The sequence below is a fragment of the Rhipicephalus microplus genome, unplaced genomic scaffold, assembly GCF_043290135.1.
Source record: "Rhipicephalus microplus isolate Deutch F79 unplaced genomic scaffold, USDA_Rmic scaffold_251, whole genome shotgun sequence".
Classification (NCBI taxonomy): domain Eukaryota; kingdom Metazoa; phylum Arthropoda; class Arachnida; order Ixodida; family Ixodidae; genus Rhipicephalus; species Rhipicephalus microplus.
The window spans coordinates 155706-181808 of NW_027464822.1; the positions used below are offsets into that span (position 1 = coordinate 155706).

The 26103-nt window shown below is 49.8% G+C and overlaps 3 protein-coding genes across 3 annotated transcripts in view; all 3 read left to right on the plus strand.

Moving 5' to 3' along the window:
* The first annotated feature begins 5562 nt into the window (after nt 1–5562).
* LOC142792865 (histone H2A-like) overlaps nt 5563–26103 on the plus strand; it is a 31082-nt gene continuing 10541 nt past the window's right edge. Inside the window, exon 1 of the mRNA XM_075885692.1 lies at nt 5563–5684. The gene's annotated coding sequence lies outside the window, so the exon portion shown is untranslated. The remainder of the gene's footprint in view (nt 5685–26103) is intronic.
* On the plus strand, nt 5683–6260 carry LOC142792864 (histone H2A-like). Its single transcript, XM_075885691.1, has one exon. The coding sequence runs from the start codon at nt 5726–5728 to the stop codon at nt 6098–6100; it is 375 nt and encodes a 124-aa protein (XP_075741806.1). The 5' UTR covers nt 5683–5725; the 3' UTR covers nt 6101–6260.
* LOC142792868 (histone H2A-like) lies at nt 19749–20260 on the plus strand. The gene has a single exon (XM_075885695.1). The coding sequence runs from the start codon at nt 19824–19826 to the stop codon at nt 20196–20198; it is 375 nt and encodes a 124-aa protein (XP_075741810.1). The 5' UTR covers nt 19749–19823; the 3' UTR covers nt 20199–20260.

The following is a 26103-nucleotide window of genomic DNA, read 5'->3' on the forward strand; positions in this document are numbered from 1 at the left end:
TCCCTTCTTCGTCTGGGTGCCCCACGGTAGAACATAGTGCGTTTTTATTTATTTTGACACAACGTGACGCGATCGTGTAGTGGGCATTCCAAAGAAAAAAGCGAGTTCGTGCTTCCTGAGCATAGTCGTGTCTCCAAGAATGCAGTGACCAGGGTAGAACGCTGCGCTCGGCTTCTTCCTTCGCGCGATAAGGTAACTAGGCGACGTTCGCTTGACGGGCCCGTTTTAGCAGCTTGGCTTGCAGGAAGGAGAGGAAGAACTCGCAGATGCGGCGATTGATTCGTGCATGCAGACCCAGGAGAAAGACGACGACGCGAACGAAATGCGGTGAACGTGACAAGTACCCAGCGCGATCAAGCTACTACTACACGAGGTGCTGCTCACCTGAGCGATGACGCAATGATATTGCAAAGAGGGACGGACGGGTATGGCGAACCGCTGGGATCACACTGCCGAAGCATCAAGTGGGTAGCCCTGAAGAGGGCTGTTGTGTTCTCGTTGGCTGGCTGCAGGCGACGCCGCTGGCTTCTTAGCCTCCGAATCCGTACAGGGTGCGGCCCTGACGCTTGAGGGCGTACACGACGTCCATGGCTGTCACGGTCTTCCTTTTGGCGTGCTCGGTGTAAGTGACGGCATCGCGGATCACGTTCTCGAGGAACACCTTGAGAACGCCGCGAGTTTCCTCGTAGATGAGGCCAGAGATGCGCTTGACACCGCCACGGCGCGCCAGACGATGGATGGCCGGCTTGGTTATGCCCTGGATGTTGTCACGCAACACCTTTCGATGACGCTTGGCGCCACCCTTCCCCAGCCCTTTGCCACCTTTGCCACGGCCAGACATGACGGCTTCCGAAGTTTCTGCTTCTGCTTCGAAACGCGCCCGGAAAGCGAATGCTCGACACGATCGAGTCGCGGTGTCGGCGCCGGCCCGCGAGACTGAGGAGGAAGGCGAACGGCGCACGCCGGTTGGTCGGCGGCCAGCTCGTCTCTCTCTCCCTCTTTTCTTCGCGAGGAGCGCGTTGGCCGCGCAGGTTGCTGCACTGACTATTTTTCTGCACTACAAGATTGAATATACACGGCAAACATGCTTTCGTTTGTTTGTTTGTTTTTAATTCTTTTCTCGTTACTGTTGCTAAGTTTCTTGCCCATTCATTCACGCACCCTTCACTGCTGCAAAATGGCGTATCAGTCGTATCAGCTGCCCCAGCGGCAAGGAGACATCAAACCGAGTAAGCGACAATTCATGTACGCGTACGTACAAGCCCAGCGGATACAACGCGTTCGCTAAAAAACGTTTCATCGTGTCCACTGAACATGACACACGCAATATTTGTCAAAACTCACAGCTGCAACAGCTCACCTGTGTGCCGCACGTAAATAAACTGCACACTTAACACTTTGCGACTACTCGTCCCCGGCGTGTGCCCCCCCCCCCCTCTTTTTTTTTTTTCTTTTCTATGTTCTCGCTTTCTCTCTAATCACATCAATGCCTCATTTGCACGCACGAAACCCGTTTCACGGCGTCACTTTGACGCCATCCTTGTCGCCAAACCAAGGGACTAACACACGCGGTCCGGGCACGGCCTCATGGCCGGAAATTTCTAAACAAAGCGTGCTCGCGTTGTTGTGGACGCCGGCACGTGAAATTCGGCAAAGTAACAGCACCTTTGGCTGGCTACGCGTGTCTCAAATTTTACTGTGGCAGCTCCACTACATATCGCGATACGGCAGTTTCACCGAAGCCACGCAACGCGACCGCGCTCATTTCAGCATTCACGGGGACGGCAGAGAGTGAGAGCGCACCTCCTCTCGGGCGCGCCTCTCCTCCCGTAAACACGGACTGTCAAGCGGTCCGGTCGCAGCGAAGTTTCCCCATCTCCTTGCGGGGTGGTTCAACACCTGCCCGTTTCAAGTGCACGGTTGCACTGTGAGGAACCCTGCAAGGGTCACGCAATTACAGGCAAAACAGCCCTAACTCTAAAGCGCCTTACATAGGACGAGATTGGAGCGTAAAATGCACCACCCTTTATGCATTCTTTCTTCTTTACAGCGTTGGAAGAGTGTTCGTTCGCTGCATGTTTTACGCATGCGTACTTTCGCTTACATAATACCTTCGGAGGCTGACAACCTGTTAAGTAATCTATCAACGACTATCCGGACGGCATCAGCTGTGCAAAGAAGATTTGCAGTTGGCCTTCCAGAGCCGTCCAGAGCACACAAAGTAGGTCTACACATCGTGGCAACCAATATTTCGAAAAAAGTGAATTGCGTAGTATTATAAAGAATACAACTTTCAGAATGAGCAAAACTGCTTGGTTTGACCAAAGTACAAAGAGGTGCGATTTATACCACATCGATCCATTTATTGAATTAAAAATTACGCTGGCATTAGATAGAATATCGGAAACTCTAATTGACCGATTGAGGCTAGGCACGGCATACACAAAAACATTTGTTTTTTTTTTTTTCTTTGCACAGACACGGCAGAGCTGAAAGTCCCGAATGCGAATGCGGATTGATAGATGAAGACGTATGTCACCTTCTCGTAGACTGTCCACATCACGAGACGCCGTCTTAAGTCCGAACAGTTGGCATTAGACCGCAGACCGTTTAACATGAAGAAACTTCTGGGTCCGTGGCCTACTCGAGTTTTACAGTCGCACGCTTTAAAAGCATCAACACGTTCTTTACAAGACAGCGGGATTGCTGATAAGTATTAAGAAATAACGAACTTTCATTTGTAACAAATGTACTTATTATGTACAGTATCACGTGACTCTCATCATGTGTGTGTTGTGAAATGAATGACGTGTCGACAATTATGTACACACGAGCGAATGCATCTTTATACGGACCAGACGTGTGCTCTACTGTTTTGTGCTGGTGGACCGAATATTATCGAGGGACATTATATCAGAGACTTCATTCATTGACTTTCGAACATTTACTTACCATTGTGTTCTGATATGTGCGTATAAGTGTAAGTGTGTCTTTGCATATCTCTGCCCGAGTTTTCTACTTTCCATGCACTGCTTTGTACGTTTTGCTTCAAGATACGTGTTCAAGTTTAACTCAACGGCCAAGGAGTAGCCGGCGCCATAATGGTGCGCCGACATCTCCTTACATATCATATCAATAAGAAAAAAAGATGCGCGCCAATGCCCATCTATTGTATTCCCTTCTCACGTGCCCCAATACCAAACTGCGCGTGCCATTTCTGTGGTGCAAGTGTGTTTAAGTAGTCGCAGTTTCATCTTTCACAATCATGAGGGTTCCCATATTGAAAGTATTCCTTCCCCGAACTTGTGGCAGGGACGCACGATGCGAAATTACAAAATGATCGCGCTTGAAAGCTTCATACAAATGCACTGTCGACCCGCCGAACATAGTCAGTAATCTAAAACAAAGCGGAAATAAACGGTGCGTCCGCTCATTCATTTAAGGTAAGTTTCCCACCACATTCCGAATGGAACGTACCACTCATTTGTGCCTAGCACAGGCGCATTTGTTCTTTCGAAGAGAACACAGTGTTCCGCTACACCGTGTGATTATGTAAACGTCAAGCCGAGCAGTGTCGTTTGCTGGCCGGCCTGGCTATGTTTCTTTCGGCGACGCGCAAACGGAGCACTCGGTGCGAAAACGGGAAATGCCCATACCTCGTGTCGACCGCCTTTCTTTACTGGATTTCGTACTTCTTTGTGCACTATATAAATCACCTGCGTGGTACCCCTGTCATGCGTACGCACAGTTTTGTTTTTTCCTTCACTCGGGCTGTCGATACTTTGCTTTCGGACAATAATTAGCATGCAGTCCGCCGCCACGCTTTTCTGCTTCTACAGCTATTGTCACATGCGTCTATATATTTCTCCCCTATCTTTTCTTGCATCAATGCTTCCGCACATTTTTCACCGCGCCACGCACTTTAAGCTACATTCACTCCTCCTACAGTCTCGAAACGGGCCTGCCCTGCGCTCTCAAGAAATAAATGCCCCAATTTCGTAAACAAATGAATGGCGTGGCAGAGAAGGAACTCTGCGCTGTCTGATGAATGTGGCTGTACCCTTCACATCGGGCGGCAGCTATCACCACCTAGCCATAATGCTGACCTAACAAACAGCTACATTTATCTTGTTTTTTTTCTCTCTTTAAATAGTGAAGTATAGGACCGCGGTGCTTTGCAGTGAATGGTTTAGTTTTCACTCTTGCCTTGACTTTAGCCACCAATAAGATAACCACCTTCTAGTTAATTCTACCCGCCTAAAGTCTATTTTGCCCTCCCCCGTCTCTAAACCCCGGTGCTTTTGAAAAACTCTGCGCCATCATTCTAAACTATAAGGTGAAGCCCTTTACATAGCATTATCAAGTGTTCGGCAGTTTCCTTCTCTCCGCATGCACTGCATACCGTGTATACCCCTTCATATTTGGCCCGACATGTCGGAGTTGCTCGGGCAAGCGCTGACGCGAGTTTCCTATTCTATCATTTCCCAAGAGCTGAACACACTCGAGTTCATGTTACCTTTTTTTGAGAGAAGCGGCCACCTTCCCCCTGTTTTTTTTTTTTTTTTTAATTGCCACGCTCCTGGTTTTGTTTTCCCTCCATTACCGTACTTGTGGCACTTTTCTCCGCGCACTCGGTCTTCTCTAATTTACCTGTTCAACCTCCCCGAGCACACACGTCGAGCGCGGCACACCAACGCTCCTGCTAGCGGTGTTCAACAGAGAGAAGAGGATGGATTCGGAGCCGAATCTCTCAGCACAACCCCTATGCCGACGCAGACAATTTGGGTGGCTCTGAGAAGAGCCGTTGATTTGTCGTTGCTCGCTGTGGCCCACGACGCACGCCTACTTGGAGCTGGTGTACTTGGTGACGGCTTTTGTACCCTCGGACACCGCGTGCTTGGCCAGCTCTCCGGGCAGCAGCAGGCGCACCGCGGTCTGGATCTCCCGGCTCGTGATGGTCGAGCGCTTGTTGTAGTGAGCAAGGCGTGACGACTCGGCGGCGATACGCTCGAAGATGTCGTTCACGAAGCTGTTCATGATGGACATGGCCTTGCTGGAGACACCAGTGTCGGGGTGCACCTGCTTCAGCACCTTATAGATGTAGATGGAGAAGCTCTCCTTCCTGCGGCGCTTCTTCTTCTTCTTGTCCGTGGCGCGCACATTCTTCTGCGCCTTGCCGGCCTTCTTGACGGCTTTGCCAGACGGTTGGGGAGGCATGATTTCACACAACACGCACGCGAGACCAGAGTCGAATGCGCGTGTCCCCCCGTCTCGCCGCGCTTAAATATGAGCGAGGGGTGTTGACGAGATCAGCACAACGCGCGCGCCCCATTGGTTCGCACGGCTTCTCTCTCTCACACTCTCATCCGTTCCCCGCGAGCGGCGGCGCGCGATGGTGGCAACGGAAACCATTCGAGGAAGGAGATAGGAAAGTGGGGATCCGGTCGAAGCAGTCCAAGGGCGGGGTGCCACAATCTCCTTCCTTTTTCCTCTCGTTGGCTGTCTTCTTCTGCTTCTACTTTCCTTCTATTCTTTTTATCCCTCCTTCCCCCCACCCCTATAAGGCACTGCGCCGTGTCGCCTGAAGGCAGACAGAAATTAGGTGCCTTTTTCCTCTTCATTCTAATCACTACCACCACCACCATTCGAGCACGGCTCTCATCTCAGAAGGCAGCAGCTTTCTTGTTTTCGGCAACCGGCGTCGTACCAAGCGAAAAGCAACACCATGTCCGGACGTGGCAAGGGCGGCAAGGCGAAAGGCAAGAGCAAGACCCGTTCTAGCCGCGCGGGGCTTCAGTTCCCCGTGGGCCGTATTCACCGCCTCCTACGCAAGGGAAACTACGCCGAGCGCGTCGGAGCTGGCGCTCCGGTCTACCTGGCTGCCGTACTCGAGTACCTGGCCGCCGAGGTGCTCGAGCTGGCGGGCAACGCCGCTCGTGACAACAAGAAGACCCGGATCATCCCCCGTCACTTGCAGCTCGCCATCCGCAACGACGAGGAGCTGAACAAACTGCTTTCCGGCGTCACCATCGCGCAGGGCGGTGTGTTGCCCAACATTCAAGCCGTGCTTCTTCCAAAGAAGACGGAGAATAAGGCGTAAGCGAGCACCCCTTCCGCGCGCTCGCCGCATTCCCCAAACGGTCCTTCTAAGGACCACCCAAACAGGTGACGCGGCCGTGTTTCGCTTCGCAGTCACGATGGCTCTGTTCGTACCCTCAAGCGTGTTTGTTTTTCTATACTTTATATATATTTCCTCGCGACATCAGTTAGCCACAAGTGCGCGACGCCAAATGCTGCAAAGAGACAACCAAATCACGCAGCTCGGCACCGAAAAAGACAGAAAAGAGCATGTAAGCGTTGTCATTTCTCATTAAAAAAAAAAAAAAAAAAGCTCCACACGTAACCGTCTATCCTTACGATGACACCTGAACGGGTCAGCACAGGGACAGAGTAAATTTAATACCTTTGAATAGAAAAACAAACGTAAGGTAAAAAAAAAAAGAGAGAGAGAGAGAGAGAGAGAACCCGCCGTTAGCGCATTCCATTTGGTGCTTCTAACACAATTTATTTCGTCTATCTTGCTAGGCAGCGCAGCCACTATTACACAGAACACACAACACAAGCGCTTAACTTCAACTAAACGTTTATTGCAAAAAAAAAAAAAAAATTGTCCAGAATATGGCACAAAAACTTGTTCAGCTTCAAAAGAAATGAAAGGAAATGACACGCGATGATTTCGAGTGTGTTAGTGCACTCTCTATCGCGCTCACGCGGAAAGAACTGTTTTTTGGATGGGGTGATAGAGAATAACAGACAGTAATGTGCGGGACTGGCACGTGTGCTTTTTGTTGTCTACCTTTTACTATTCTTTTTCTCTGTTCACCCCCTTTATAAACTCTGACGTTTGCAATGAAAGTTCAGTTGAAGTTAAGCGCTTGTGTTGTGAGGTCTGTGTAATAGTGGCTGCGCTTCCTAGCGAGATGGATCCTTACCAACTGGCCCGATACAATTGTTTATTTCGTCTCTCGGTAAAACTTCATCACCTCCTACGAGTGCACCCAAAAGTTGCGCCGGGGTCCAGCAGCCCAAGTCACCATGGCGTTACGCAAACAGAAGCCCTCAAAAACACCTTACAAGCGGCGGGCAAAAAGGTAAACACATAAATGAAATTGACACACCACAGGGTCGCAGCACGGCTGCTGCACACACACCGACTGAAGCTAGCCTACCTTTTCTCTGTCTACTCATAATGATACACACTTTTACCTTGAATTTGTCAAAGCTGAGCCATTTCTTCGTAATAACGACGCGCCGACGTTCCGTTCTTCCGCGCGCTAGACAACGGCAGCCACGTACGTACAAAACATGACAGCAAAAGAGGGTGCGGCCGGAGTACGTGGCCTGGAGTGGTCTCGTAGCCAAAGCAGACACGTTGGTGGTCCTGAGAAGGACCGTTTGTTGTTGCTTGCCTGTCGACCGAAGCGCAGGGAGCAGCCCAACTTAGGCGCGCTCACCGCGAATGCGCCGAGCCAGCTGGATGTCCTTTGGCATGATGGTGACGCGCTTAGCGTGGATGGCGCACAGGTTGGTGTCTTCGAAAAGACCAACGAGGTAGGCCTCGCTAGCTTCCTGTAGGGCCATCACGGCAGAACTCTGGAAACGGAGGTCCGTCTTGAAGTCCTGAGCGATTTCCCGCACCAGGCGCTGAAAGGGAAGCTTGCGGATCAGCAGTTCGGTCGACTTCTGGTATCGGCGAATTTCACGCAGGGCCACGGTTCCAGGCCTGTAACGGTGAGGTTTCTTCACCCCGCCTGTGGCAGGGGCACTCTTGCGAGCAGCCTTGGTAGCAAGCTGCTTACGCGGAGCCTTGCCTCCAGTACTCTTGCGCGCGGTTTGTTTAGTTCGGGCCATGCTGCGTGCGTCCGATCACCTCGACTGACGGAGCGAAACTGCGCTCCTGCCGGAGATCGGCAAAAGCGGCTTCGCCGCACGACCCATCTCTCTCCCTCCCATTGGCCGAAGCGTGAGAACCCGTCCGCGTGCGAGCGCGGAAGCGTACGCCAGGATGCTGGCTGGCGCTCATTTTCGGGCAACCGTGCAGTTCGCGGCTGCAAAGAGGTACACCGAAACGAAACCACTACCGCTGTACAATACAGCCTGCTGCGCATTTCTTTCGCCTTCCAGGCAACACATCAATCGACGCTGTAGCTCGTCGCTTCCCGAAGCGGCGCGACGGAGTGCGAGACGCCACCATTCACGCCAACAGCGCGCATCGCACTAGAGCGCCTCGCATCACCGAGGGCAAATGCGCACTGCCACGCCAAAAAAACTTGCTCCTTGCGTTGTCGCTTATTTGCGACCATTACGTAGATGGGCGAAGACGACGAGAGACCACCGGCAGTGTTGGTATATGCATACACGTCCGCGCAACGACAAGGAGTAAAACGCAACAAAACATTCTAACACAAACACCCCGTACATCCAACTGCCACTGAGCGCGCCTACTTGCTCAATCGCAGACAGTAACGGGACTCAATTTTATCTTCCTTTCCCTCTTAAGAATCACTCATACATACTTGCCAAACTACTAGGTGCGCTCAATGGCGGTTGGATGTACGGGGTGTTTGCGTTCGAATGTTTTGTTTCATTTTTACTCCTATTCCCTCGATATGTCGTCTCACTCTGGCTTCCCTCATGTCTCTTTCTCTACACTTTTATTCCCACCCTTTTAATCCCCCCTCACCCCCCATCCCTTGTGAGCTACCGCTGAGGTGTCGCATCCTGATGCAGACAGTTTCGGGGCTCACTTTCCTCTTCTTTTCCATCTTACACATCAGCAATCCCCCCCCCCCCCAACCTCTAAGTGCTAAATATGTGGCACAAAAAGCAGGAAATGGACTCAATGAAAGGGTGAAAAATAATAATCATAATAGAAACGAAGATCAACACGCGCCTCAAAAAGCCCCATTCACTCCTCTTTCACATTTTCACGAGAAAATGAAGGTACACACATGGAGAACAATTTTTGTTATAGGTAGGCTTTGCCTGAGCAGAACCACTGTCGTGCGCCTTGGTTACACATTCGACACGCCTCGTCCTGTGCGGAGGTGGGTGGGAAACCAAGGGTGCACTTGAAAATGCAATGCTCGTGGGTTGGTGTCGCCATCTGACGGCAGGCTCACGCGAGCGCGCCTTGCTTTCGAATTTCCCGCGCTCGAACCTCTCGCGTTTACATCATGGGCTAGTCCCCCCCCCCCCCCCCCTCTCGCGTGGGCGGCGAAGCCAGCCTCCCTAGAGTGACCACCTCTGCCGGCGAAATGGAAACACTTGTTGCGTAGCTGTCCGTCCAAGTAAAGCTTTCACAACTGCAGTGTTCGCAGCACCAGTACAGTACATGAGTGCCACTTCTATCAAGTGCAGCTTCCCTCAGCACGCTGCATGGGCAGCGCTTATTGTGTACTTGCTTCTGACTTGCGCAGAAATTCTGTTTAAACATCCCCTTCCACTTTTCTTTCTTTTTTTTTGTATTTTGCAGCTCGGCAGCGCCAGGTGTGAAAAAAAAAACAAACAAAAATTATTAGGCGTGACAATGTACACAATGTGTTATTGAATGGGGCACTTCTGAGTGCACAGCGGGCGCGGTAAACACGACCAACCTGTCACAATCAATTTTTTCATTTGTAAGTACACATCCCTTCTTCGTCTGGGTGCCCCACGGTAGAACATAGTGCGTTTTTATTTATTTTGACACAACGTGACGCGATCGTGTAGTGGGCATTCCAAAGAAAAAAGCGAGTTCGTGCTTCCTGAGCATAGTCGTGTCTCCAAGAATGCAGTGACCAGGGTAGAACGCTGCGCTCGGCTTCTTCCTTCGCGCGATAAGGTAACTAGGCGACGTTCGCTTGACGGGCCCGTTTTAGCAGCTTGGCTTGCAGGAAGGAGAGGAAGAACTCGCAGATGCGGCGATCACTTGGCAGCTGGGGCAGCGTACCGAGCGTATCCGTAACGCTTCCACTTGTTTCTTCAGGGCCTTCCGGAGCAAGCGCGACAGTCTGCCTGAAAGTTCGTGGCCAAGCTACGTAACCGCTGCATCTTTCCTGCGTTGCTGCACCGCTCTGGAAAAAGGCCAGCCTGTACAGTACCACGTGGCGTTTACGTCACACCCTGGTATCGGATAAAAGGACGCCGGGCCACTGCGACGGACACTTGGCAGCTGGGGCAGCGTACCGAGCGTATCCGTAACGCTTCCACTTGTTTCTTCAGGGCCTTCCGGAGCAAGCGCGACAGTCTGCCTGAAAGTTCGTGGCCAAGCTACGTAACCGCTGCATCTTTCCTGCGTTGCTGCACCGCTCTGGAAAAAGGCCAGCCTGTACAGTACCACGTGGCGTTTACGTCACACCCTGGTATCGGATAAAAGGACGCCGGGCCACTGCGACGGACACTTGGCAGCTGGGGCAGCGTACCGAGCGTATCCGTAACGCTTCCACTTGTTTCTTCAGGTTGGAACTTTCTCGATTTTTAGTGCACTCCTTCAATTTGTATTTTGCTGTCCCTTGCTGCCACTACAACTGTTGTTGCGTGTTATTTACCAACATTGACGATGTCAGGAGAACTTGATGCCCTGAAGCGTGATTTTCGTAAAGAAATGAGGGAGATGAAAACTAGTATGGATTTCATCAACAAAGAGTTTGAGTCTCTGAAAAATGAATGCACTGAACTAAGAAAGGAAAATGCCACTCTCAGAGCAACGCAGGAAGCGCTCCTGCAAGAAGTTGAAGCATTGAAGAAGAAAGCCCATGAAAATGCATTGAGTATTACAGCGCAGGAACAATACTCTAGAAATAAGAATATCGAAGTCAAAGGGGTTCCGCAGGTAGCAAACGAGAGCCTTGAAGGCATACTCAGCAAAGTGGGCGATCTGATAGGTGAACCAATAAGGAAAGATGACATTGAAGTTTGCCACCGGTTGCCTACGCGGAGTGCCGATTCTGACCCTAACATTTTAGTCGTTTTCAACAACCGTGCTAAGCGAGATGCTATCGTCGAAAGGGCCAGAAAAAGTAGGTTCACTGCAGCAGACATCGGCTACACGAAAAAGCAGCCGGTCTATATTAATGAGCACCTCTGCCCGCGGCTGAAGAAGCTGCTTGGGATGACCATAGCAAAAAAACGGGAACTGAACTGGCGCTTTGCGTGGGCCAAAGGTGGCAAAGTTTTCGCGCGACAAACGGAAACATCACGCATTGTGCGGATTGCATGTGAAATTGACCTAGAAAAAATGGTCGACCAAACGCCTACTAGCTAATTGCACACTTGTGAGTGCCACTTTCTGCATTTTACTTCGTTGTTGTGATAAATTATGCTTTATAAACTGGATATTTCGAACCATGGCGACTATCTGAAATTTTTACACTTAAATGCGCAGTCCGCGAGGAATAAATACGACGAGTTGACTTTGTTTTTTGATGCATTTTCTTTTAACTTCGATGTAATAATGTTATCAGAAACTTGGTACAAATATGCTGACGACGTACTTAGCGTTCCCGGATATCAAACTTTCTTCTTAAACAGACCTACACGTCGTGGTGGAGGCGTGCTGCAGCTGGTATCGAATGAGCTGTCATGCACGATGCTACCAGAATTCTGCCTTATAGCGCCAGACTATGAAGTTTTAAGCGTGCAATGTAAAAAATATGTTTTCGTTGTTTTATACCGCCCGCCAAACGGAAATATCGACGCATGCCTTCTTTTTCTCGAAAGGCTGCTAAGTTTCATCTGCCTAAACGACCTGTACCTCGCGATAGGTGGTGACTTCAACGTTAACCTTTTGCAAAATACCAAATGCGCGCGTGATCTACAACTTATTTTTCAGTCATTTCATTGTAGAAATGTGATAACAACACCTACGCGCCTTAGCAGCACTTCCGATAGCCTCCTTGACCTTTTTATAACAAACTGCACTATCGAAGACACGAAAGCAGGTACTATCGTAGCTGACATGGGTGATCATTTGCCAATCTATATGTTCTGTCCATTCAGTGCATCTTCTGGGGGTGCTCGTCACTCCAAGACTTTTCTTGTCCAGGAAATAAACTATAAAACGCTAAGCATGTTCCGTAACGAAATTGGAAACGTAGATTGGACAACCGTGTTTCACTGTAATGACCCTGATAGAGCATATAGCACGTTCCTACACATTTTGAAAGGTATCTATGAGAAGTGTTTTAAGTTTAGAACCGTACAAAAATGTGCGAAAGGTCGCAAACCTTGGCTTAATAACGAGTGCGCAGTCATGATACGCAAAAAGAACTTACTATATAATAATTTTGTCAAAACAAGGGACCCATGTGAGTTTGCGGCATTTAAGAAATATCGCAACCAGGTAACAAAGTTCTTGAGACATACTAAAAAAGTTTATTTTGAAAACCTTTTCAGTCAAATAAGTAGTCGGAGCGACTTGCTTTGGCGCGAAATTAACCAGTTGTTAAACCGCAACAACCGCCAGATTGCTGAGCTTGAGCTAATACATAATCACAGGGTCATAAAAGGCGTAGAACTTGCAGATCAGTTTAACGATTATTTTACTAGTCTGGAAAAAAGCGATTTTAATATTGCCGCGACTGAATTTTTAGGTCCGCGCAATGCATACACAGCTTTTTTTGCGCCCACAACTTCCGATGAAGTCTTCCAAACTTTTATGTCCTTAAAAAATAGCAAAGCACGTGACATAAACGGGTTACAGATAAGACCGATAAAGTTTGTGGCTGACATCTTATCACCTGCACTTACTCACATTTTTAATCTTTCAATATGTGCCGGAATCTTTCCTCAGGAAATGCAATGCGCGAAAGTTAGCGTCATTTTCAAATCTGGTGACAGAAATGTATTCTCGAATTATCGGCCAGTGTCTGTTCTCCCTGTTATATCAAAAGGATTGGAAAAAATTATTTGCAAAAGAATAACGGCTTTCTGCGATAAACACTCGATTATAACAGCGCAACAGTACGGTTTCCGTGAAGGAATGTCAACAGAACTTGCCCTACTAACACAAAAAGAGTTAATCTTGAACAGTTTTGAAAATAAACAATTTATGTTGGGTATCTTTGTTGACTATTCTAAGGCGTTTGACCGCCTGAATCACCGCACTTTATTTACAAAACTAGAACATTACGGATTTCGTGGCACTCCTCTTGAGTTAATAATTTCGTATCTAAAGCACAGAAGGCAATGCGTTGCCATCATATCAGAACAATCTACACTACAAAAAATAACTCAAGGAGTACCGCAAGGTAGCATACTGGGGCCCATACTATTCAACATTTATATCAATGATATAACAAATATTTCTAATGACGCTGACTTCATAGTTTATGCAGATGACACCAGCATTTTCTTGAGATCAAGTGACATAAGTACTCTCTCGGTCATCTCTAACAGTGCACTGAAATGCTTAGCCGAATGGAGCTTCGTTAATTCATTAAAACTGAATACAGCAAAAACTAAGGCGGTCCTTTTCACCCCGCCGCAACGACATGATCTTAAAGATTTCAGATTGGAGCTTGGATCTGCTCGCATAGAACTTGCATCAAACGTCAAAACCTTGGGAGTTGTTTTTAACAATCATCTCATTTGGAATGATCATGTTGATCACATTGCCACCCGTTTAGCGAAAGCCTGTGGGGTGCTCTGTAGACTGCGCTATACTTTACCGAGGAGCGTTAAACGCATGATTTATAACGCCCTATTTTCCCCTCACTTAACGTATTGTCAGTTAGTATGGGGTGACACTACAAAAGTCAATTTACATAGGTTGAGTGTGCTTCAGAAAAGAGCAGTTCGTCACATAGCAAATGTTCAGTATGATGCCAATACTGGAGAACTATTTTCCACCCTTAAGATCTGCCCCCTCGAAAATTTCTATAACGTTAACCTCGCTTTAAAATGCCAAAAATACTTCCGATGCAACAACCATAGTTTTTTGTTATTATGCAAGCTGACTATACCTAAAGCTATCTCATATAACATAAGGGAGAGAGACAGATGGCTCATACCTTTTTCGCGAACGAAATATGGGATGAGCAGTCTGTCATACCTTGTGCCACGCTTGCTCAACGAATTTGAAAGAAATGGCATTTGCATACAAAGATCTTCAAGAAGTGCAATAAAACGGTATGTGGGTGAGCACTTATCTTCAAAGTAGTAGTGCGCGTTACGTTAAGTTATTTTTTATCAAAAAATTTGCCTGTTATACAAGCTTCTCAGTTTGTTAAGATGTTTACATACATGATGCATAATGGTCTTTATTGCGCATACAAATTTTGTACATCTCATTTGTGCGAAATAACCTGTGTATTCCATTATTCTACATTATTTCCGCTTGCGTTATGCACTGTTTCATGATTTTTCTGCTAGATGTGATAACCGAAAATGTTTAATAGAAATGTGAAATTAGAGATGTTTAAATGCATGGTAGGTTGTTTTTGGCTGTCGAGAATTGGGGCAAGGACCTTTGTCAAGCTGCTGTATAGCAGCTTTTTGTTCTTGTCCTCGTGTTCATTATCTTGCTGTAATGAATGCCAAATAAAATTGATTGATTGATTGATTGATTGATTGATTCGTGCATGCAGACCCAGGAGAAAGACGACGACGCGAACGAAATGCGGTGAACGTGACAAGTACCCAGCGCGATCAAGCTACTACTACACGAGGTGCTGCTCACCTGAGCGATGACGCAATGATATTGCAAAGAGGGACGGACGGGTATGGCGAACCGCTGGGATCACACTGCCGAAGCATCAAGTGGGTAGCCCTGAAGAGGGCTGTTGTGTTCTCGTTGGCTGGCTGCAGGCGACGCCGCTGGCTTCTTAGCCTCCGAATCCGTACAGGGTGCGGCCCTGACGCTTGAGGGCGTACACGACGTCCATGGCTGTCACGGTCTTCCTTTTGGCGTGCTCGGTGTAAGTGACGGCATCGCGGATCACGTTCTCGAGGAACACCTTGAGAACGCCGCGAGTTTCCTCGTAGATGAGGCCAGAGATGCGCTTGACACCGCCACGGCGCGCCAGACGACGGATGGCCGGCTTGGTTATGCCCTGGATGTTGTCACGCAACACCTTTCGATGACGCTTGGCGCCACCCTTCCCCAGCCCTTTGCCACCTTTGCCACGGCCAGACATGACGGCTTCCGAAGTTTCTGCTTCTGCTTCGAAACGCGCCCGGAAAGCGAATGCTCGACACGATCGAGTCGCGGTGTCGGCGCCGGCCCGCGAGACTGAGGAGGAAGGCGAACGGCGCACGCCGGTTGGTCGGCGGCCAGCTCGTCTCTCTCTCCCTCTTTTCTTCGCGAGGAGCGCGTTGGCCGCGCAGGTTGCTGCACTGACTATTTTTCTGCACTACAAGATTGAATATACACGGCAAACATGCTTTCGTTTGTTTGTTTGTTTTTAATTCTTTTCTCGTTACTGTTGCTAAGTTTCTTGCCCATTCATTCACGCACCCTTCACTGCTGCAAAATGGCGTATCAGTCGTATCAGCTGCCCCAGCGGCAAGGAGACATCAAACCGAGTAAGCGACAATTCATGTACGCGTACGTACAAGCCCAGCGGATACAACGCGTTCGCTAAAAAACGTTTCATCGTGTCCACTGAACATGACACACGCAATATTTGTCAAAACTCACAGCTGCAACAGCTCACCTGTGTGCCGCACGTAAATAAACTGCACACTTAACACTTTGCGACTACTCGTCCCCGGCGTGTGCCCCCCCCCCCCTCTTTTTTTTTTTTCTTTTCTATGTTCTCGCTTTCTCTCTAATCACATCAATGCCTCATTTGCACGCACGAAACCCGTTTCACGGCGTCACTTTGACGCCATCCTTGTCGCCAAACCAAGGGACTAACACACGCGGTCCGGGCACGGCCTCATGGCCGGAAATTTCTAAACAAAGCGTGCTCGCGTTGTTGTGGACGCCGGCACGTGAAATTCGGCAAAGTAACAGCACCTTTGGCTGGCTACGCGTGTCTCAAATTTTACTGTGGCAGCTCCACTACATATCGCGATACGGCAGTTTCACCGAAGCCACGCAACGCGACCGCGCTCATTTCAGCATTCACGGGGACGGCAGAGAGAGAGAGCGCACCTCCTCTCGGGCGCGCCTCTCCTCCCGTAAACACGGACTGTCAAGCGGTCCGGTCGCAGCGAAGTTTCCCCATCTCCTTGCGGGGTGGTTCAACACCTGCCCGTTTCAAGTGCACGGTTGCACTGTGAGGAACCCTGCAAGGGTCACGCAATTACAGGCAAAACAGCCCTAACTCTAAAGCGCCTTACATAGGACGAGATTGGAGCGTAAAATGCACCACCCTTTATGCATTCTTTCTTCTTTACAGCGTTGGAAGAGTGTTCGTTCGCTGCATGTTTTACGCATGCGTACTTTCGCTTACATAATACCTTCGGAGGCTGACAACCTGTTAAGTAATCTATCAACGACTATCCGGACGGCATCAGCTGTGCAAAGAAGATTTGCAGTTGGCCTTCCAGAGCCGTCCAGAGCACACAAAGTAGGTCTACACATCGTGGCAACCAATATTTCGAAAAAAGTGAATTGCGTAGTATTATAAAGAATACAACTTTCAGAATGAGCAAAACTGCTTGGTTTGACCAAAGTACAAAGAGGTGCGATTTATACCACATCGATCCATTTATTGAATTAAAAATTACGCTGGCATTAGATAGAATATCGGAAACTCTAATTGACCGATTGAGGCTAGGCACGGCATACACAAAAACATTTGTTTTTTTTTTTCTTTGCACAGACACGGCAGAGCTGAAAGTCCCGAATGCGAATGCGGATTGATAGATGAAGACGTATGTCACCTTCTCGTAGACTGTCCACATCACGAGACGCCGTCTTAAGTCCGAACAGTTGGCATTAGACCGCAGACCGTTTAACATGAAGAAACTTCTGGGTCCGTGGCCTACTCGAGTTTTACAGTCGCACGCTTTAAAAGCATCAACACGTTCTTTACAAGACAGCGGGATTGCTGATAAGTATTAAGAAATAACGAACTTTCATTTGTAACAAATGTACTTATTATGTACAGTATCACGTGACTCTCATCATGTGTGTGTTGTGAAATGAATGACGTGTCGACAATTATGTACACACGAGCGAATGCATCTTTATACGGACCAGACGTGTGCTCTACTGTTTTGTGCTGGTGGACCGAATATTATCGAGGGACATTATATCAGAGACTTCATTCATTGACTTTCGAACATTTACTTACCATTGTGTTCTGATATGTGCGTATAAGTGTAAGTGTGTCTTTGCATATCTCTGCCCGAGTTTTCTACTTTCCATGCACTGCTTTGTACGTTTTGCTTCAAGATACGTGTTCAAGTTTAACTCAACGGCCAAGGAGTAGCCGGCGCCATAATGGTGCGCCGACATCTCCTTACATATCATATCAATAAGAAAAAAAGATGCGCGCCAATGCCCATCTATTGTATTCCCTTCTCACGTGCCCCAATACCAAACTGCGCGTGCCATTTCTGTGGTGCAAGTGTGTTTAAGTAGTCGCAGTTTCATCTTTCACAATCATGAGGGTTCCCATATTGAAAGTATTCCTTCCCCGAACTTGTGGCAGGGACGCACGATGCGAAATTACAAAATGATCGCGCTTGAAAGCTTCATACAAATGCACTGTCGACCCGCCGAACATAGTCAGTAATCTAAAACAAAGCGGAAATAAACGGTGCGTCCGCTCATTCATTTAAGGTAAGTTTCCCACCACATTCCGAATGGAACGTACCACTCATTTGTGCCTAGCACAGGCGCATTTGTTCTTTCGAAGAGAACACAGTGTTCCGCTACACCGTGTGATTATGTAAACGTCAAGCCGAGCAGTGTCGTTTGCTGGCCGGCCTGGCTATGTTTCTTTCGGCGACGCGCAAACGGAGCACTCGGTGCGAAAACGGGAAATGCCCATACCTCGTGTCGACCGCCTTTCTTTACTGGATTTCGTACTTCTTTGTGCACTATATAAATCACCTGCGTGGTACCCCTGTCATGCGTACGCACAGTTTTGTTTTTTCCTTCACTCGGGCTGTCGATACTTTGCTTTCGGACAATAATTAGCATGCAGTCCGCCGCCACGCTTTTCTGCTTCTACAGCTATTGTCACATGCGTCTATATATTTCTCCCCTATCTTTTCTTGCATCAATGCTTCCGCACATTTTTCACCGCGCCACGCACTTTAAGCTACATTCACTCCTCCTACAGTCTCGAAACGGGCCTGCCCTGCGCTCTCAAGAAATAAATGCCCCAATTTCGTAAACAAATGAATGGCGTGGCAGAGAAGGAACTCTGCGCTGTCTGATGAATGTGGCTGTACCCTTCACATCGGGCGGCAGCTATCACCACCTAGCCATAATGCTGACCTAACAAACAGCTACATTTATCTTGTTTTTTTTCTCTCTTTAAATAGTGAAGTATAGGACCGCGGTGCTTTGCAGTGAATGGTTTAGTTTTCACTCTTGCCTTGACTTTAGCCACCAATAAGATAACCACCTTCTAGTTAATTCTACCCGCCTAAAGTCTATTTTGCCCTCCCCCGTCTCTAAACCCCGGTGCTTTTGAAAAACTCTGCGCCATCATTCTAAACTATAAGGTGAAGCCCTTTACATAGCATTATCAAGTGTTCGGCAGTTTCCTTCTCTCCGCATGCACTGCATACCGTGTATACCCCTTCATATTTGGCCCGACATGTCGGAGTTGCTCGGGCAAGCGCTGACGCGAGTTTCCTATTCTATCATTTCCCAAGAGCTGAACACACTCGAGTTCATGTTACCTTTTTTTGAGAGAAGCGGCCACCTTCCCCCTGTTTTTTTTTTTTTTTAATTACCACGCTCCTGGTTTTGTTTTCCCTCCATTACCGTACTTGTGGCACTTTTCTCCGCGCACTCGGTCTTCTCTAATTTACCTGTTCAACCTCCCCGAGCACACACGTCGAGCGCGGCACACCAACGCTCCTGCTAGCGGTGTTCAACAGAGAGAAGAGGATGGATTCGGAGCCGAATCTCTCAGCACAACCCCTATGCCGACGCAGACAATTTGGGTGGCTCTGAGAAGAGCCGTTGATTTGTCGTTGCTCGCTGTGGCCCACGACGCACGCCTACTTGGAGCTGGTGTACTTGGTGACGGCTTTTGTACCCTCGGACACCGCGTGCTTGGCCAGCTCTCCGGGCAGCAGCAGGCGCACCGCGGTCTGGATCTCCCGGCTCGTGATGGTCGAGCGCTTGTTGTAGTGAGCAAGGCGTGACGACTCGGCGGCGATACGCTCGAAGATGTCGTTCACGAAGCTGTTCATGATGGACATGGCCTTGCTGGAGACACCAGTGTCGGGGTGCACCTGCTTCAGCACCTTATAGATGTAGATGGAGAAGCTCTCCTTCCTGCGGCGCTTCTTCTTCTTCTTGTCCGTGGCGCGCACATTCTTCTGCGCCTTGCCGGCCTTCTTGACGGCTTTGCCAGACGGTTGGGGAGGCATGATTTCACACAACACGCACGCGAGACCAGAGTCGAATGCGCGTGTCCCCCCGTCTCGCCGCGCTTAAATATGAGCGAGGGGTGTTGACGAGATCAGCACAACGCGCGCGCCCCATTGGTTCGCACGGCTTCTCTCTCTCACACTCTCATCCGTTCCCCGCGAGCGGCGGCGCGCGATGGTGGCAACGGAAACCATTCGAGCACGGCTCTCATCTCAGAAGGCAGCAGCTTTCTTGTTTTCGGCAACCGGCGTCGTACCAAGCGAAAAGCAACACCATGTCCGGACGTGGCAAGGGCGGCAAGGCGAAAGGCAAGAGCAAGACCCGTTCTAGCCGCGCGGGGCTTCAGTTCCCCGTGGGCCGTATTCACCGCCTCCTACGCAAGGGAAACTACGCCGAGCGCGTCGGAGCTGGCGCTCCGGTCTACCTGGCTGCCGTACTCGAGTACCTGGCCGCCGAGGTGCTCGAGCTGGCGGGCAACGCCGCTCGTGACAACAAGAAGACCCGGATCATCCCCCGTCACTTGCAGCTCGCCATCCGCAACGACGAGGAGCTGAACAAACTGCTTTCCGGCGTCACCATCGCGCAGGGCGGTGTGTTGCCCAACATTCAAGCCGTGCTTCTTCCAAAGAAGACGGAGAAGAAGGCGTAAGCGAGCACCCCTTCCGCGCGCTCGCCGCATTCCCCAAACGGTCCTTCTAAGGACCACCCAAACAGGTGACGCGGCCGTGTTTCGCTTCGCAGTCACGATGGCTCTGTTCGTACCCTCAAGCGTGTTTGTTTTTCTATACTTTATATATATTTCCTCGCGACATCAGTTAGCCACAAGTGCGCGACGCCAAATGCTGCAAAGAGACAACCAAATCACGCAGCTCGGCACCGAAAAAGACAGAAAAGAGCATGTAAGCGTTGTCATTTCTCATTAAAAAAAAAAAAAAAAAAAGCTCCACACGTAACCGTCTATCCTTACGATGACACCTGAACGGGTCAGCACAGGGACAGAGTAAATTTAATACCTTTGAATAGAAAAACAAACGTAAGGTAAAAAAAAAAAGAGAGAGAGAGAGAGAGAACCCGCCGTTAGCGCATTCCATTTGGTGCTTCTAACACAATTTATTTCGTCTATCTTGCTAGGCAGCGCAGCCACTATTACACAGAACACACAACACAAGCGCTTAACTTCAACTAAACGTTTATTGCAAAAAAAAAAAAAAAATTGTCCAGAATATGGCACAAAAACTTGTTCAGCTTCAAAAGAAATGAAAGGAAATGACACGCGATGATTTCGAGTGTGTTAGTGCACTCTCTATCGCGCTCACGCGGAAAGAACTGTTTTTTGGATGGGGTGATAGAGAATAACAGACAGTAATGTGCGGGACTGGCACGTGTGCTTTTTGTTGTCTACCTTTTACTATTCTTTTTCTCTGTTCACCCCCTTTATAAACTCTGACGTTTGCAATGAAAGTTCAGTTGAAGTTAAGCGCTTGTGTTGTGAGGTCTGTGTAATAGTGGCTGCGCTTCCTAGCGAGATGGATCCTTACCAACTGGCCCGATACAATTGTTTATTTCGTCTCTCGGTAAAACTTCATCACCTCCTACGAGTGCACCCAAAAGTTGCGCCGGGGTCCAGCAGCCCAAGTCACCATGGCGTTACGCAAACAGAAGCCCTCAAAAACACCTTACAAGCGGCGGGCAAAAAGGTAAACACATAAATGAAATTGACACACCACAGGGTCGCAGCACGGCTGCTGCACACACACCGACTGAAGCTAGCCTACCTTTTCTCTGTCTACTCATAATGATACACACTTTTACCTTGAATTTGTCAAAGCTGAGCCATTTCTTCGTAATAACGACGCGCCGACGTTCCGTTCTTCCGCGCGCTAGACAACGGCAGCCACGTACGTACAAAACATGACAGCAAAAGAGGGTGCGGCCGGAGTACGTGGCCTGGAGTGGTCTCGTAGCCAAAGCAGACACGTTGGTGGTCCTGAGAAGGACCGTTTGTTGTTGCTTGCCTGTCGACCGAAGCGCAGGGAGCAGCCCAACTTAGGCGCGCTCACCGCGAATGCGCCGAGCCAGCTGGATGTCCTTTGGCATGATGGTGACGCGCTTAGCGTGGATGGCGCACAGGTTGGTGTCTTCGAAAAGACCAACGAGGTAGGCCTCGCTAGCTTCCTGTAGGGCCATCACGGCAGAACTCTGGAAACGGAGGTCCGTCTTGAAGTCCTGAGCGATTTCCCGCACCAGGCGCTGAAAGGGAAGCTTGCGGATCAGCAGTTCGGTCGACTTCTGGTATCGGCGAATTTCACGCAGGGCCACGGTTCCAGGCCTGTAACGGTGAGGTTTCTTCACCCCGCCTGTGGCAGGGGCACTCTTGCGAGCAGCCTTGGTAGCAAGCTGCTTACGCGGAGCCTTGCCTCCAGTACTCTTGCGCGCGGTTTGTTTAGTTCGGGCCATGCTGCGTGCGTCCGATCACCTCGACTGACGGAGCGAAACTGCGCTCCTGCCGGAGATCGGCAAAAGCGGCTTCGCCGCACGACCCATCTCTCTCCCTCCCATTGGCCGAAGCGTGAGAACCCGTCCGCGTGCGAGCGCGGAAGCGTACGCCAGGATGCTGGCTGGCGCTCATTTTCGGGCAACCGTGCAGTTCGCGGCTGCAAAGAGGTACACCGAAACGAAACCACTACCGCTGTACAATACAGCCTGCTGCGCATTTCTTTCGCCTTCCAGGCAACACATCAATCGACGCTGTAGCTCGTCGCTTCCCGAAGCGGCGCGACGGAGTGCGAGACGCCACCATTCACGCCAACAGCGCGCATCGCACTAGAGCGCCTCGCATCACCGAGGGCAAATGCGCACTGCCACGCCAAAAAAACTTGCTCCTTGCGTTGTCGCTTATTTGCGACCATTACGTAGATGGGCGAAGACGACGAGAGACCACCGGCAGTGTTGGTATATGCATACACGTCCGCGCAACGACAAGGAGTAAAACGCAACAAAACATTCTAACACAAACACCCCGTACATCCAACTGCCACTGAGCGCGCCTACTTGCTCAATCGCAGACAGTAACGGGACTCAATTTTATCTTCCTTTCCCTCTTAAGAATCACTCATACATACTTGCCAAACTACTAGGTGCGCTCAATGGCGGTTGGATGTACGGGGTGTTTGCGTTCGAATGTTTTGTTTCATTTTTACTCCTATTCCCTCGATATGTCGTCTCACTCTGGCTTCCCTCATGTCTCTTTCTCTACACTTTTATTCCCACCCTTTTAATCCCCCCTCACCCCCCATCCCTTGTGAGCTACCGCTGAGGTGTCGCATCCTGATGCAGACAGTTTCGGGGCTCACTTTCCTCTTCTTTTCCATCTTACACATCAGCAATCCCCCCCCCCCCCCCCCAACCTCTAAGTGCTAAATATGTGGCACAAAAAGCAGGAAATGGACTCAATGAAAGGGTGAAAAATAATAATCATAATAGAAACGAAGATCAACACGCGCCTCAAAAAGCCCCATTCACTCCTCTTTCACATTTTCACGAGAAAATGAAGGTACACACATGGAGAACAATTTTTGTTATAGGTAGGCTTTGCCTGAGCAGAACCACTGTCGTGCGCCTTGGTTACACATTCGACACGCCTCGTCCTGTGCGGAGGTGGGTGGGAAACCAAGGGTGCACTTGAAAATGCAATGCTCGTGGGTTGGTGTCGCCATCTGACGGCAGGCTCACGCGAGCGCGCCTTGCTTTCGAATTTCCCGCGCTCGAACCTCTCGCGTTTACATCATGGGCTAGTCCCCCCCCCCCCCCCTCTCGCGTGGGCGGCGAAGCCAGCCTCCCTAGAGTGACCACCTCTGCCGGCGAAATGGAAACACTTGTTGCGTAGCTGTCCGTCCAAGTAAAGCTTTCACAACTGCAGTGTTCGCAGCACCAGTACAGTACATGAGTGCCACTTCTATCAAGTGCAGCTTCCCTCAGCACGCTGCATGGGCAGCGCTTATTGTGTACTTGCTTCTGACTTGCGCAGAAATTCTGTTTAAACATCCCCTTCCACTTTTCTTTCTTTTTTTTTTGTATTTTGCAGCTCGGCAGCGCCAGGTGTGAAAAAAAAAACAAACAAAAATTATTAGGCGTGACAATGTACACAATGTGTTATTGAATGGGGCACTTCTGAGTGCACAGCGGGCGCGGTAAACACGACCAACCTGTCACAATCAATTTTTTCATTTGTAAGTACACATCCCTTCTTCGTCTGGGTGCCCCACGGTAGAACATAGTGCGTTTTTATTTATTTTGACACAACGTGACGCGATCGTGTAGTGGGCATTCCAAAGAAAAAAGCGAGTTCGTGCTTCCTGAGCATAGTCGTGTCTCCAAGAATGCAGTGACCAGGGTAGAACGCTGCGCTCGGCTTCTTCCTTCGCGCGATAAGGTAACTAGGCGACGTTCGCTTGACGGGCCCGTTTTAGCAGCTTGGCTTGCAGGAAGGAGAGGAAGAACTCGCAGATGCGGCGATTGATTCGTGCATGCAGACCCAGGAGAAAGACGACGACGCGAACGAAATGCGGTGAACGTGACAAGTACCCAGCGCGATCAAGCTACTACTACACGAGGTGCTGCTCACCTGAGCGATGACGCAATGATATTGCAAAGAGGGACGGACGGGTATGGCGAACCGCTGGGATCACACTGCCGAAGCATCAAGTGGGTAGCCCTGAAGAGGGCTGTTGTGTTCTCGTTGGCTGGCTGCAGGCGACGCCGCTGGCTTCTTAGCCTCCGAATCCGTACAGGGTGCGGCCCTGACGCTTGAGGGCGTACACGACGTCCATGGCTGTCACGGTCTTCCTTTTGGCGTGCTCGGTGTAAGTGACGGCATCGCGGATCACGTTCTCGAGGAACACCTTGAGAACGCCGCGAGTTTCCTCGTAGATGAGGCCAGAGATGCGCTTGACACCGCCACGGCGCGCCAGACGACGGATGGCCGGCTTGGTTATGCCCTGGATGTTGTCACGCAACACCTTTCGATGACGCTTGGCGCCACCCTTCCCCAGCCCTTTGCCACCTTTGCCACGGCCAGACATGACGGCTTCCGAAGTTTCTGCTTCTGCTTCGAAACGCGCCCGGAAAGCGAATGCTCGACACGATCGAGTCGCGGTGTCGGCGCCGGCCCGCGAGACTGAGGAGGAAGGCGAACGGCGCACGCCGGTTGGTCGGCGGCCAGCTCGTCTCTCTCTCCCTCTTTTCTTCGCGAGGAGCGCGTTGGCCGCGCAGGTTGCTGCACTGACTATTTTTCTGCACTACAAGATTGAATATACACGGCAAACATGCTTTCGTTTGTTTGTTTGTTTTTAATTCTTTTCTCGTTACTGTTGCTAAGTTTCTTGCCCATTCATTCACGCACCCTTCACTGCTGCAAAATGGCGTATCAGTCGTATCAGCTGCCCCAGCGGCAAGGAGACATCAAACCGAGTAAGCGACAATTCATGTACGCGTACGTACAAGCCCAGCGGATACAACGCGTTCGCTAAAAAACGTTTCATCGTGTCCACTGAACATGACACACGCAATATTTGTCAAAACTCACAGCTGCAACAGCTCACCTGTGTGCCGCACGTAAATAAACTGCACACTTAACACTTTGCGACTACTCGTCCCCGGCGTGTGCCCCCCCCCCTCTTTTTTTTTTTTTCTTTTCTATGTTCTCGCTTTCTCTCTAATCACATCAATGCCTCATTTGCACGCACGAAACCCGTTTCACGGCGTCACTTTGACGCCATCCTTGTCGCCAAACCAAGGGACTAACACACGCGGTCCGGGCACGGCCTCATGGCCGGAAATTTCTAAACAAAGCGTGCTCGCGTTGTTGTGGACGCCGGCACGTGAAATTCGGCAAAGTAACAGCACCTTTGGCTGGCTACGCGTGTCTCAAATTTTACTGTGGCAGCTCCACTACATATCGCGATACGGCAGTTTCACCGAAGCCACGCAACGCGACCGCGCTCATTTCAGCATTCACGGGGACGGCAGAGAGTGAGAGCGCACCTCCTCTCGGGCGCGCCTCTCCTCCCGTAAACACGGACTGTCAAGCGGTCCGGTCGCAGCGAAGTTTCCCCATCTCCTTGCGGGGTGGTTCAACACCTGCCCGTTTCAAGTGCACGGTTGCACTGTGAGGAACCCTGCAAGGGTCACGCAATTACAGGCAAAACAGCCCTAACTCTAAAGCGCCTTACATAGGACGAGATTGGAGCGTAAAATGCACCACCCTTTATGCATTCTTTCTTCTTTACAGCGTTGGAAGAGTGTTCGTTCGCTGCATGTTTTACGCATGCGTACTTTCGCTTACATAATACCTTCGGAGGCTGACAACCTGTTAAGTAATCTATCAACGACTATCCGGACGGCATCAGCTGTGCAAAGAAGATTTGCAGTTGGCCTTCCAGAGCCGTCCAGAGCACACAAAGTAGGTCTACACATCGTGGCAACCAATATTTCGAAAAAAGTGAATTGCGTAGTATTATAAAGAATACAACTTTCAGAATGAGCAAAACTGCTTG

Excerpts from the sequence above, each read along its gene's own strand:
- LOC142792864 (XM_075885691.1), top strand. The coding sequence starts at position 5,726 with ATGTCCGGACGTGGCAAGGGCGGCAAGGCGAAAGGCAAGAGCAAGACC.
- LOC142792868 (XM_075885695.1), top strand. The coding sequence starts at position 19,824 with ATGTCCGGACGTGGCAAGGGCGGCAAGGCGAAAGGCAAGAGCAAGACC.